Source organism: Castor canadensis, chromosome 14 (genome assembly GCF_047511655.1).
Source record: "Castor canadensis chromosome 14, mCasCan1.hap1v2, whole genome shotgun sequence".
In the NCBI taxonomy this organism is placed as follows: domain Eukaryota; kingdom Metazoa; phylum Chordata; class Mammalia; order Rodentia; family Castoridae; genus Castor; species Castor canadensis.
The window spans coordinates 110,420,081-110,432,684 of record NC_133399.1 but is presented as its reverse complement, the minus strand read 5'-3'; the positions used below and the strand labels follow the sequence as shown (position 1 = coordinate 110,432,684).

Genomic DNA, 12,604 nt, shown 5'->3' with positions numbered 1-12,604 from the left:
AAGAAGCATGCGCAGTGGGGAGAGCCCGCCCTTCGCGCGTCCGAGAGGCAGTTGCGCCTCAACCGTCAGCCGTAGTTGACCAATCAGAGGGCAGTTTATCCCGCGGAGCCCCGCCTCCCAGCGGGGAACCAGGTAACGGACTGCCAATCAGGAGGCGTGTTATTGCCGCGGAGCTCCGCCCCTGGCAGGGGGGGCCTGGTGACGGGCGAGGGTCATGGGGTGTGAGTGTTCCTGAGCTGCCGAGCCCGGTAGGGCTGCGACGTCCCCTTGCCTCGCGGCCGCCAGCAGTGCCCAGGCTGCAGTCCCCGCCCGCCCCCGGCGGCGGCGCGGCCCATGCGGCTGGGGGCGGAGGCCGGGCGCGGGTGGCGGGCTCGGCGTCTGGGCGGCCCGGGCCCGGGAGGTGAGGGGGCGGCGGCGCGGCCGGCCCCGCGCGGTGATTGGCCGCCCGACGGCCGCGGCTGAAGCCTTGGCGGCCGGGCTGCGAGGGCAGGCGGAGCCGCGGCAGCCGAGCCGGGAAGATGCTGCTGTCCCTGGTGCTCCACTCGTACTCGATGCGCTACCTGCTCCCGGGGGTCGTGCTGCTGGGCTCGGCTCCCACCTACGTACTGGCCTGGGGGATCTGGCGGCTGCTGTCCGCCTTGCTGCCCGCTCGCATCTACCAGATGATGGACGACCGGCTGTACTGTGTATACCAGAGCATGGTGCTCTTCTTCTTCGAGAACTACACCGGGGTGCAGGTGAGGCACTTCCCGCGCTCCCGCGCCGCTCTGGTCACCCGAACCCCCGCGGGGACTCGGGCGCCTCCCCAGCCCCAGACTGGACCCCCCCACACCCCGGGTGATTTAGGGTCGGTCAGGCCTGGCCGGCAGATGCAGCCCAAGAACACGTGCCGCACCCATCCTCCCACTGCGGGGGAAGTTCTGTTTCTCCACTTGCTGGACCTGCAAGGGTCCAGCTGAGATCTCTCGGAAGCGGTAGTAACCTCGGAATCCCCCGCCCGTCCCCACCCCCAGATCAATCTGGTGTTACTCCGTGTCTTGGTGCCCGCGAAGTAGGTGAGGTGAACATTTTAAGTAGGACAGACGTTTGACAGGTTTTGGCATTTGATCCAGGAAGGTGTTGAACAGGATCCATTTGCACTTAGAGGTCTTTTTAAAAAGACTTCTTAAAACTGATTGATGTTGCTATTTGGGGAAGTAGCGCAACAGTCTTGCGTTCTTGGCCGGTACCAGTGAGAGCCGGGCGAGGAAATCGATACATTGTTACAGTAGGAGCCTTACTGTAGATACAGTTCTTGCCAACTTTGACTCGGTTTAAACGTGTGGCTGATCTTTTGTCGGATTACGTTTTTCCTGTTACTGTTTCTCTATAAAGATCGGAGTTGTACATTAAACTTGAAAAAAACAATAAAAGTAGAGGGCCTTCTTAAGACATTACTTAGTTATTTGAAGTCTTATAAAAATAACAATTTCGAGTTTCCCTTTGCTTTTTCAATTTGAAAAATGAGATTTTTGGTTATTCCAGCTAGCCTCTCTTTCCCTTGGCGCGCGCGGGCGGGGGAGTTGGGGTGGGAGAATAGGAAGGTATTTTGTATTTGTTACCTTGCCCTTCCCCTGCCGGTCAGGTTGCTACTATCTTGAGTTTCCAGTTGAAGAATTGATTGATTCCTGACTGAGTTTGCTCTAGTGAAGGTTATTTGTGGGATCTGAACTAGGAGAGGCCAGGGCCTCCGTTCGAATCAGTCTTTTTGACAGTGTTTCCTAGGAAAGAAAGAAAAATCGCTGTTTACACATCATGGTTTCCTGGTAGTTGACTTTTAGAATGGGTGCCACTTACATTTTCACTAATTCAGATTGATGTTTTCGTCCATGCTGTTCACCAAGTTAATCTAAATGGATGATGTTATCATGGTTAAGTATTTAATTTCACATTATGTGACAACTCAGAACACGTCATTCACCTCTTAGAAAAATTACTTGTGGTGAATTACTTTTGTTCAAAAAACTAACATGTAAGTAAAGAAAGAAAAAAGAAAAAATGCTCTGTGTATGTTCTATGTAGTATAATGTAGAAAATGCCATTGGAGTACTTTAGGTTTAGCAATTTCTTATTTTTAAAAATGATTGTAAAACTTCACAGCGTTTCTGAAATTATACATCTTATGTACTGCTGACTGCAAATGTCCAATTCTTGATTTCCTAGCAAGTGACTTTTGAAACACTTAATCTACTCATTTTCCCCACTCTATTATTCCAATAAATCTACTAATAATCTTCATGTATTTATGAAAAGATGTCTGATAACCCTAAGTATAATTCAAAATTTTATTTAATGGATGTACCTTGGTAAAGTTTGTTAAGGATCTTAGAACTAATTGCTCACTGATCATGAGAGGCAGGCTTCAAAATAATAAAACCATAGACCCAAGAATTTCTTGTTCTTGATTTTTTTGGGGGGCGGGGAGAGGATGGAGCGAGGGAGGAGTTGTTTGCTGTTTAGTAAAGGTGCAGGGTTTTTTTTGAATATGTTAGAGTCTTTTTCTAGATTGTGAGTTTCCTATGTCGACAAGGTACCTTTCAACATTCTGTAGTTTCTTTTGAGATTAAATCAATATAGGAATAAATAGCTATCTTTAAATATAAAACCCAAAGGAAAAAGACTTCAAGTACATTCTGTCACCTTAATTTTACTTTTAACCTATTTTTCATCAATAACTTTATCACTGAGATGTTTGATTATTTTTTTTCTTCTAATACAGGATCTCACTGTGTAGCCCTGGTTTGCCTGGAACTTGCTATGTAGTGCAGTGTGGCTTTAAGCCTGTGATACTTTGCCCTTCACCTTCTGAGTGCTGGGATTATAGGCCTGTACCACCACACCTGGCTTGATTAAAATTTTAGTTTGTTTTTCTTGTGTTTCTTAAAAGGCACTTTTTTCTTGAATTGTTTGACAGCTTTCATTTGCAAGACTAATAATGATCCTCTTATTCTGTATAAATTGTTGACTTTAAAGTTTTAGTGATTTAAGAGGATATAAATTTTTAAATAAATGAAAACATTAAATTATATACATTGAAGATGCATTTTTAAATTAGTTTTTTAAGAATTATTTTTATGTCTTAATTCTAGGTTTACAAAGAAATGGTTCAGGGTAGTTGTTGCACGATATTTTCTTGTGCGTAGAATTTTTCAGCTGAAGAGATGTAGGTCTGTAGAACATATGATGTGTTCTTGGCAGGAAAAGTTACTTGGTTATTCCATTGGATTCTAGGTAAACATCTGTTCTCTCCTAATTTCATACATATCTCTGTTGCTAGAATTATTCTTTATAACTTGTTTATCCCCCCCCACCAGAGTCTCTTATTTATACTGAAACTCAACTGGATACCACATTCACCACTTATTCCTTTAGAATAAGTAATAGGAATTTTGTAAATTTACATAGTTCACTAATTTGAGACTCACTGAAAAATGACGTGAATCTCTTTACTATTGTAAGAGGCATTGATTCAAGTAACCTTATTCGATTCTTGGGGCTGCCATAGCAGATCACCTCAAACTTAGTTGCTTAAATGAATAAATTTATTCTCACAGTTGTGGAGGCCAGAAGTCTGAAATCAAGATGCAGGCTGGGTTACATTCCCTGAGGGAGGAGAATCTGTTCTTTGTCTCTTTCAGCCTCTGGTGGCTGTCTGGTTTCTTGACTTGGGCCACAGCACTCCAGTCTCTGCCTCTTGGTCAGTTCCATTCCCTCCCCTCTCTTTCTCTGATTGGGACACTTGTCATTGGGTTAAGGCACCCTGCTAGAGAATCCAGGATAATCTTCTCATCTCAAGATCTTTAATTACATCTGTAAAGACCCATTTTCTAAATAAGGGAATGTTCACAGGTTCCAAGGTTTAGGATGGAAACATGGGGGAGCCACTATTTAACCCCTCACAGACATGAACCCTGTAGTTCTACCTATTTAATACTTTGTTATTTCTTAGTTTAACTTTACCCTATTTCTTTAGGTAGTTACATATTAAGACAATAGGTCTTTGCTTTTTTTGGCATACCAAAGTAAAGCAAGCCTGATTTCCTATAAGTAAGATTACTTTAAAAATAATTTCCCATAATATTTTAATTACTTACAAATTTACCTGCACTTATCCCTTAAATAGAACATTTGATTGTTGTCTTATTTTCAGTCTGTATATAATTCTATATAATAACCAGCTTCTTATTCATGATTTCATGCACTTTGAGTTATTAACCCTGAAATTACCATTTCTGATAGTATACCAAAGAATGAAACAAAACAAACAACTCCCCCCCCCACGCACACACACTGGAAACCTGATAAATTAGAGTGCTATAACCTCTATGTTGAGACTTTATTTATTTGGTTTTTTTGGGAGGGGGGTTCACCACTTTAAAAATTATAGAAAAAATTTGTATGTGGGGTGCTCGGAGACTCAGAATAAGAGGTCAGTGTGCATGCACCCTTGAACCAGAGTTGAAGACTTGTGGAAAGCTGAATAGGAAGTGGGAGTACTGCAGAGGGAGTGGCTCTAGCTCCTGAAAAAGGAGCTAGGGCAGCTTCATTGCTGCTCTTCTTAGTTGAGATAAAACGGGATTTATCCTAGTTTTTTTTATTTTAGAATTCTGGATGTATCTTAATATTGAGATTGCTGCATACATAACTGTAATAGCTGTAAGCAATGAAAAAGTCTTTCTATCATGTTTTGTGAAGCTGTTAAAAGTTAATGAAGTTTTTTTCCCAATGTCAGAATTCTTTCTTTTTCCAGAAATTTCTTTTCTCATTCCAGTGAAATGCACCAAAAACTCATCATTGATATTTGTAGGCCAGCAGTCTTGTGATATCGATACATGCCTCTTCACCATCTCCCAGTGAATGGGTTTATCACCATTTTATTTGTTTAAATAAGTAGATTACATTTGGGTTTACTTTACTATCTATTTCCCATTAATGGTTTAAACTGGTAATCTCCTCTCTCCCAAATACTAACATATCATAACAATAAAATTGGAGATTATTTTATTTTTGAGATGGGAGTCTTGCTGTGTAGTCCAGGATGGCATTAAACTCGACATCCTCCTGCCTCAGCCTCCCAAATAGCTGGGATTACAAATGTGTGCCACCACACCTGGCTGACTTTCTCAGTTTATATAAAATAAATTAAAACTTCAGTTGATCTGCTTTAAGTGCAAATTGGTTTGGAAAACACTAGAGGCAAGATAATCTTAAGATTTTGATGTCTATGTAATGTGCTCAGTTAGACCACTAACTTCTAGTGATTCATACTTTGCAATGAAACATTGTTTCACGTTCTTCAGAAACAGCAAAGGCTTCTTATCTAGAAACTGTTTAAAACTGCTTCTTTCTCTAGTGCTGTCTGATCAAAATAGTTCTAAGCTTCCTGAGTTAAGTTTGCATTCTGTATCTTGCTGAAAAGCAGCTAAACTCCTGGAATTAAACATGTTTATTTAGAGTTAGAGGAACTGTACAGGTCATCTAGTCTGACCCATTTTATCATGTCTGGATTCTTTCAATGTTCTGCCCAGATATTGAGAGCTTTCTCCAATATCAGTCATCCTGAGTAGAATGTGAGTTGCTGTTTGTAGCCTTGGTTTGATTTTTTCTCTGTTTATTCATCATGCATGGTCCTTTGGTTTAGTTGGGAGATAAAGGACTGGGCAAACTTGGGTGTGCCTGTGCCTTTGCTTGTTTAAGCAGAAGGAAAGACACTTATATAGGGAATTAAACATTTCCCAATAAAATACAATTATAGTATAACAATTTAAGTCTGGCTGGGGAACTTGTTAACTTACAAGGGATAAGAAAATCTTAGAGAAATGTAATTAGAACTTTTTAAAAGCACTGTATAAACATAAACCTCTGTGAATGAACCAGTTATTTTAGGTTGCATTTGTGTAGAGTTCTTTAATGCCTTATTTTTCTGTTTTAAATCACAGATGCAATAAAACACTTAAACACTGCCAAAATATTTTGAGAAAGTTAAAGTTCCCCTTCCTCCTGTCACCCCCTACATACATCTTTCTCAGGTATGTAACAAATTGGTGTGAAGCTAATTTTTTTCCGGTTCTGGGTATTGAACCCAGGGCCTTGCACATGCTAGACATGCACTTTACCACTGAGTTTCATCCCAGTACAATTACTTTTTCTTTTTTTTGGCAGTGCAAGGATCAAACCCCATGGCCTTGGGTGTCCCACCAGTCCTAGATTTCTTCTAAGAGCTTTAAATAAATGTTTGAATCATTCCATCAAATTAACATCTTGGATGGGTTTTCTAGTAGCCTTACTTACATCTCCATGCCTATGGGGCCAACTCTATGCCTTTAGGGAAAAGACAAGGAAAACATGACTGTGTACTTAGTTTACCTTCCTTCTTTTGTAAATTTGTCTCATTTTGAGGAGCTGAACAAACTTATCTCATGAATTAGAAGTTAATTTTTGCTACTTACTGTTTTCTCATTGTAGTTCCTTAAACACAGGTTGATATTAATAGCTAATAATCTCATACTAAGTAATGATTTTTCAGTCAGGGATCACTAGAGCTCAGTAATCATCCATCCATCCAATATTTCTGTGTGCACCTTGTTCCAGGTGCTGTGCTACTTAAGTTACTCAGGGATGAAGAAAGCAATGAACGAGGTACTTACCCTTTTGGAACTCACATTCAAGTGGGGAAGATAGGCAATGACAAGATAATTAAAATTTACTGTGCTGCATGAGGTTGTTCAGCCTAGTGGGTGGGGGCAGAGGTTTGAAAAAGCTTCCTTGAACAAATGACATTTTTTTGTGTGTATGGAGCTCTGTAAAAGTACCAGTTTGAATGATATTATAATTATTCAGATGAGAGATAGGGTCAGGACAGTTGATATTGAGAAGAATTCCAGATCAATTTTGAAAGTAGCTGATAGAACTTTGTGATTGGTTATTGAGGAACAAGGAAAGGGTGGGTTAGTAACAAATTCAGCATTTCATGAATACTGTTGTGTAGCGTATTGTTTGTTACATAGATCATTTCATCCTTACAAGGTAGATACCATTCTTTGCTTTTTACAGATGAGAAAACTTAGGCACAGGTAGTTCATGTCTGTAAGTCTTCAAGCCAGGATTTAGTCCCAAAGCAGTCTAGCTTCAGGGCCCATGTTCTGAAGATGTTTTGTCAAGTGATGTGGTTATACTGGTTGAAGTGAGTTCCCTGCTTTCAAGGTATTCCTGCTAGGAAAAATGGGGACAAACAGTTAAAATATATCTGAAATTGTTGAGGTGGTGTTTATTAGCTCTGTGATTTAGAGATAATGGAACTTTAAAATAACTCCTTGCTTGAGTTTTTCAAGAACGCTGTATCAGTTATTACAAACTACTTTGAATTCAACACAAGTGACTTAGTAACACGCTGTGGTTAGGGTAAAGAAATTCTTAATTGATGAGAGAATGAATGTAAAGACTACTAAGCATATGGCATTCAAGGCTGCCTGAATTCTGTTCTGTCTCCCTCCATTCCTTGGTTTCACTGGAGCCCAGCTGCTTCCTCCTCCCCCCACCCCCTCCTCCTTTCATTATCAAAATAATTTCAACAGGGTTCCAACTCAAACCCCAGCCGTTCCTCATCTACCATGATCTCATCCCGTTTGATGTCAGGATTACTTTTATGTAACAATGTATATAATTTAACATGAAATTAGCATATCTTTATACATATATATGCACACATATGAATATATATCCTTCTGTAAGATTGTAGCTTCCTGGAGCTGGCAATAAAGGGGAGAATGACTTGACTTTTTTCTTTTAACAATAAGGCAGTATACTCTACAGGAAATACAACTCTTGAGTTTATGTGGATACATAGATGTGTCTCACTTTTAAAGGGTGGGAATTCTTGAATGGCCTTAGTAGTTGACAAATTTTGATCTTAGTCTACTGAAAAATGAATTCCACCCTCCAAGTAAAACAAAATGGGTAAGGTCTGAGACATTGTAAAAGAAGGAATTCTAGAACTGCCAGGAAACAGAGAAGCCTTTGTTTACTTGTCAATAAAAGCCTGTAGTTTTTGAACCTATGCAATTCTCCAAGACTTACTCTATTTTCTCTGTTTCTCTGTAGGAACTAGCAATGAAAACCCGAAATGAAGTGTTGCATGGGTATTTTAGAGGACTCTGTAAGACAACTTTTCTATCATCTGTCTTGGGGTGGGAATTCTAGGAACAGAAAGAAATGAGGGTGATGGTCCCTGAAAAGGAAAGGTATGTTAAGATCCAGCTGCATATGAAGTGCCAACTGGACAGGGGCTAGTGTTTTAGAGTGGTGAAATGGTGCCCTTCCTTAAGTAGCACATCATTTAGCAGAGCAGAAAGATGTCAGCTAAAAGAAAAAGGCCTTGAATGTTTAGGCAGGTAAAGACCAAAATAAAGATGTGAACAGGGGCTTGGCAGAGTGGCTGAAGAGGTAGAGCACCTGCTTTGCAAGTATGAAGCCTTCAGTTCCAAACCCCAGTCCCAGAAGACAAAAAAAAAAAAAAGAAATTGTTGGGATGAAAAGAGAACTTTGGAAGTAAAATGATACCACTGATCCCAGAGTTTCTTTGGGTAGGAGCTATTGCTTATATTAGCAGATGGTTCTTCTATGAGTTGGGTGGAATGTGGTGAACTACAGCTCTTTATATACTGCTTTCCTCCTATTCTTAATGTGTATTATTGGTGAAGGAAGATTTTTGTTTTTTTATTCACATCAGTTTCTTATATCCTTGTGGTAAATATTCAAGGTGAAAAAATTACATAAGCTTTCAGTATATGAGAAGTCTTCTCATTTGTTGTTTTCTGTTTGAAAATTTTGCAAAGAATAGTTTTATTGTAGTTGAAGACTTGGGGTCTTGGAGTGAGAAGCCTGCTTATAATTCCTATTTCTCTGACACACGTGTCAATCAAGTCAACTGCTCAACCTCAGTATTACCATCCTCAAATGGAATGTTTTGTTATGCTGTTTTGAAGACTAAGTGAGACAATGGGAAACTCAGTGACTGGCACATCATAGATGCTGAGAAACAAACACGACCTCTAAAGTAAAGACAGTGCTGAGAGATGGTGTGTAAAAAAGAGCTTTGTGATCTGTAAGCTTCTATTTATGTATCGTTTGATGATTCTGTTGCATTCTTATTATTAACCAAATAACTATGTTTATTAATTTGATCTTGTTTCAGAAGAGTATCATAATTTTACTAGTCAATGAAATCTTTCAAATCTGATCCCACACAAAGACCACAGATATGTGCTTTACAGTAGAATTCTCTTACTGGTCGGTTGGTGATATACAGTCACATGTTACTTAATGATAGAGACATGTTTTGAGTAACATGTCCTTAGGCAATTTCATTGTGCAAACACCACAGAGTATACTTTCACAAACCATCTAGATGGTATAGCTTAATCACTCATGTGGCCCCTTGATGCCATAAACACAAGATGTACATAGGGTGCACTTTAAGGTAACCATAAAAAGTATAGTAAATTTATAAATCAGGAAGTCATTGGTTCTTAACTATTGTGTACTGTATGTAATTATATGTGCTAGACTTTTGTATGCTTGGCAGCATGGAAGGTTTGTTGACATCAGCAATCCACCAACACATGAATTACTGGTTGTGCTATGACTTTAAGATGACTGTCATTACTAGGTGATAGGAAGTTTTCAGTTCTGTTATAATCTTATGGGACCCCACTGTTGTAAATGCTTTCCATGGTTGATTACAATGTCATTCATTATGTACATGACCGAATTTCACTGGCACAAAAACAGATTTAAAATTCATTTCAAGTGATTGTAAACCATGTAAACTTTATATGCAGTCTTAATTTAAACTGAAATTCCTTTTGTTGAATTTCTTTGTTAATCAGAGACTATTTGGGGGAGAGGGAGGTATACTAGGAAGTTATTCTCTTATCCATTAATAACTTAACAGAATTTTGAATAAAAATGTACTTTATTGAATGCCAGCAACAGTTTAGTACTTTTTAGATGATTACTATGTTCCAGGCCTTGTATGAAATGGTCTACACAGTCTCACTTATTTCACCCAAATCCTCCAAGGAGCAGTTTCTACATAACATTCATTTAATAGTAACGAGATAGGTGTGGAGAGGTTAGATTCTTTTGATCAGGTTTTCTTGCTAGGATTCAAAGGCAAGCCTTAATCCAAGTTCAGTACTTTTAAGCCTGGGGTCTAAGTGACTATTATGTGTCAGTGTGGGGAGAGCAAACTTTTCCTCTCCCCTCTTAGGTTGGGTGGCTGGAGCTTGTGAATTAAATTTACAAAAGACAAGTTAAGACGAGAAGGCATATGAATACTGATGTTAATATTTTTATGTGGGGAGAGGCTTGGAAAAGAAGTGCAACCTCAGCTGATCAAGGAGTTTGTACATGATTTTAACAAAGGATGATAAATTGTGAAGATGTGATTAATCAAAAGAAAGAAAGTGGTCTGGGCCCATGGGACTGGAAGATCATGGGAAGATGACTTGAAAATCCACGCCACGTAAGGGTCGTTTAGTAGTTCTCTGTGAAGATTCACACTGGTAGTTTCTTATCTTCCTGTTTTGGACACTTTGCTAAAAAGAAGTCCATGTCACCTTTACAAAAGGAAACTTATGCCCTGCCTCTAGGCAGAAGGCTTCTTTGCTTTCAGTAGAAGTAATTCTTGTGCCAAAGGGATGTATCATTCGACAGCTTCCTCTGTATTGAGTGATGGAAGTGTGTTTTCTAGTTATGCAGCCTATGTCAAACTTTGCATGCTGGAGGCAAATGGGCCTTATTGACTTAAAGAATGTGTTTTTTAACAAAGCGAGAGTGCTGGATAGTTAGGTCTCTGTGGTGGTGTTACTCGATATTACACACTTTTTCCTACCTGTTTTAGGATACAAAAGCGAGTGCTCAAGTAGCTGATAGGTCATGGGAGTAAATTAAAAACAGTCTGAAGACATAATCAGAGTGAGGTGAAATAATCTACATCCTGGCCTTCTTGTGGAGGCCAGTTTGTGAAGACAAACTAGGTTGTTTGACTAAAGCAGAATAATAACTAGTATGTCAGTTGTAATAATGTAAGCAGAGGCCCTGAAACTCCAGGGGCCACAACAAGTCAGGTTCCACCACTCCCCCAGAGGGCCAAATAGTGGGAGTGGAAATGAGGAAAGGGAGAGAGATTTCTTCTGCCACTTGCCGTGCTGTGGGAGAAGGTGAAGTAAGGTCTCCGTGCAGCTTTGGGGTCCTGACTTGAGCTTTAGGCTTAAATGGGGAAAGCGTTTGAGCAGGGGTGGAGAGGTGTGTGTAATTAAACAGTCACTGCACAGTGTGGCCTGGCTCATTATCTCAGTTCTGGTTCTGCTGAAGTGAACAGGCCCACAAAAGCGTGCACTCTGTCGCAGTGTTCAACCACGCTGGCTGGCGACACACGTGAAGGAGGACCCAGAGCCACACGTTCAGTTCACACATTCATTGAGGGAGTGGTACACGTGTAAGGACTCACCAAAAAGAAGACGGGGTCGGGGGAAGCGTCACCGACTGAAGGCAGGTTCTTGAGAGAGCGAGGAGAGAGCCCTGGAGCATTGGGGCCACAGTAAGGCTGTCCACGGTAAAGAACTCAGGCCAGGCGGCTGACCTGTAGCGGTGACCAGAGCTTACTGGTCACGGTGGACCAGTGCTGCTACACGGGAGATGGAGACCAACTGAGGAAGGTTGCCCGCCAGAGCGGGCAGGAGGCCGGCAAGGAGAGGCCCCCAGGAGTGGTCCCTTGATGCTGGCATGTGCTGCTTGAGTGCCGACGATGCGGAGAGTGTGCTCTGGTGGTCGAGTCCAGCTGGTCAGCGTTTATAGTGTCAGCCGGGTGTGCTTCTTGACGCTGGTCCTATTGTCCCTGTTCAGGTCATTTGCAGAGGACTTGGAGAAGTGAGGGTAGCACTCTGGTTCCCATGAGATTACTCTGCTCCACGGTGCTTCTCATTGTCATAAACTTGAGGGCCCAAGTGAGGAGTCAGTGCTGTTTAGAAAAAGCAGTTTCTCGGTGCTTGTTGTAAAGATAATTGCTCAGGAAACATTTTCATTGTCTGTCTCTGACTTAATTAAAAGAACATTATTCTTCTCTTAAGGGACTTTAGATAAGTTTTTAAAAACTATAAATCTAACAAAGTTATGAAGAAATAGTTGTGATGGGTCTGAAATTAAAGAATAATTTAAAAACAAAAGCCCTTATGTTTTCACGTGCCTTGTTTGGAAGGAACAAATTATCTGTAAAACACATTTACAGAGTGACGTGATTTGAAACGAGTACTAGAAGATTCACGGAATGATGCCTTTAAGAAGTCACTGGTACCTTTAAAGTGTTTCACATGTTTATTCCATAACTGCTTTTATGTTGAAAGGAGATACAGCTTTACCATTTGTGAAAAATAAAAGTGCAAGCTTAATGATTCAGTAAACATCTGTTGCAGCCATATCTGGATGCTAGGCTCTGGGGGTTAAAAAATGGCACTCATAGGCCATAAGGGGGTAGAACTTGTAAATGAGTCTGCCAGTGTACCCT

At 40.7% G+C, this 12,604-nt stretch overlaps 1 protein-coding gene across 2 annotated transcripts in view; it reads left to right on the top strand.

The window, feature by feature from the left end:
• Positions 1–425: 425 nt before the first annotated feature.
• Agpat5 (1-acylglycerol-3-phosphate O-acyltransferase 5) overlaps positions 426–12,604 on the top strand; it is a 45,195-nt gene continuing 33,016 nt past the window's right edge. Inside the window, exon 1 of one of the 2 annotated variants that reach the window (XM_074055296.1) lies at positions 426–737. In XM_074055296.1, coding sequence (XP_073911397.1) covers positions 519–737 — 219 coding nt within the window. In that variant the 5' untranslated portion in view covers positions 426–518. The remainder of the gene's footprint in view (positions 738–12,604) is intronic. The other variant, XM_074055295.1, reaches the window with a different exon arrangement.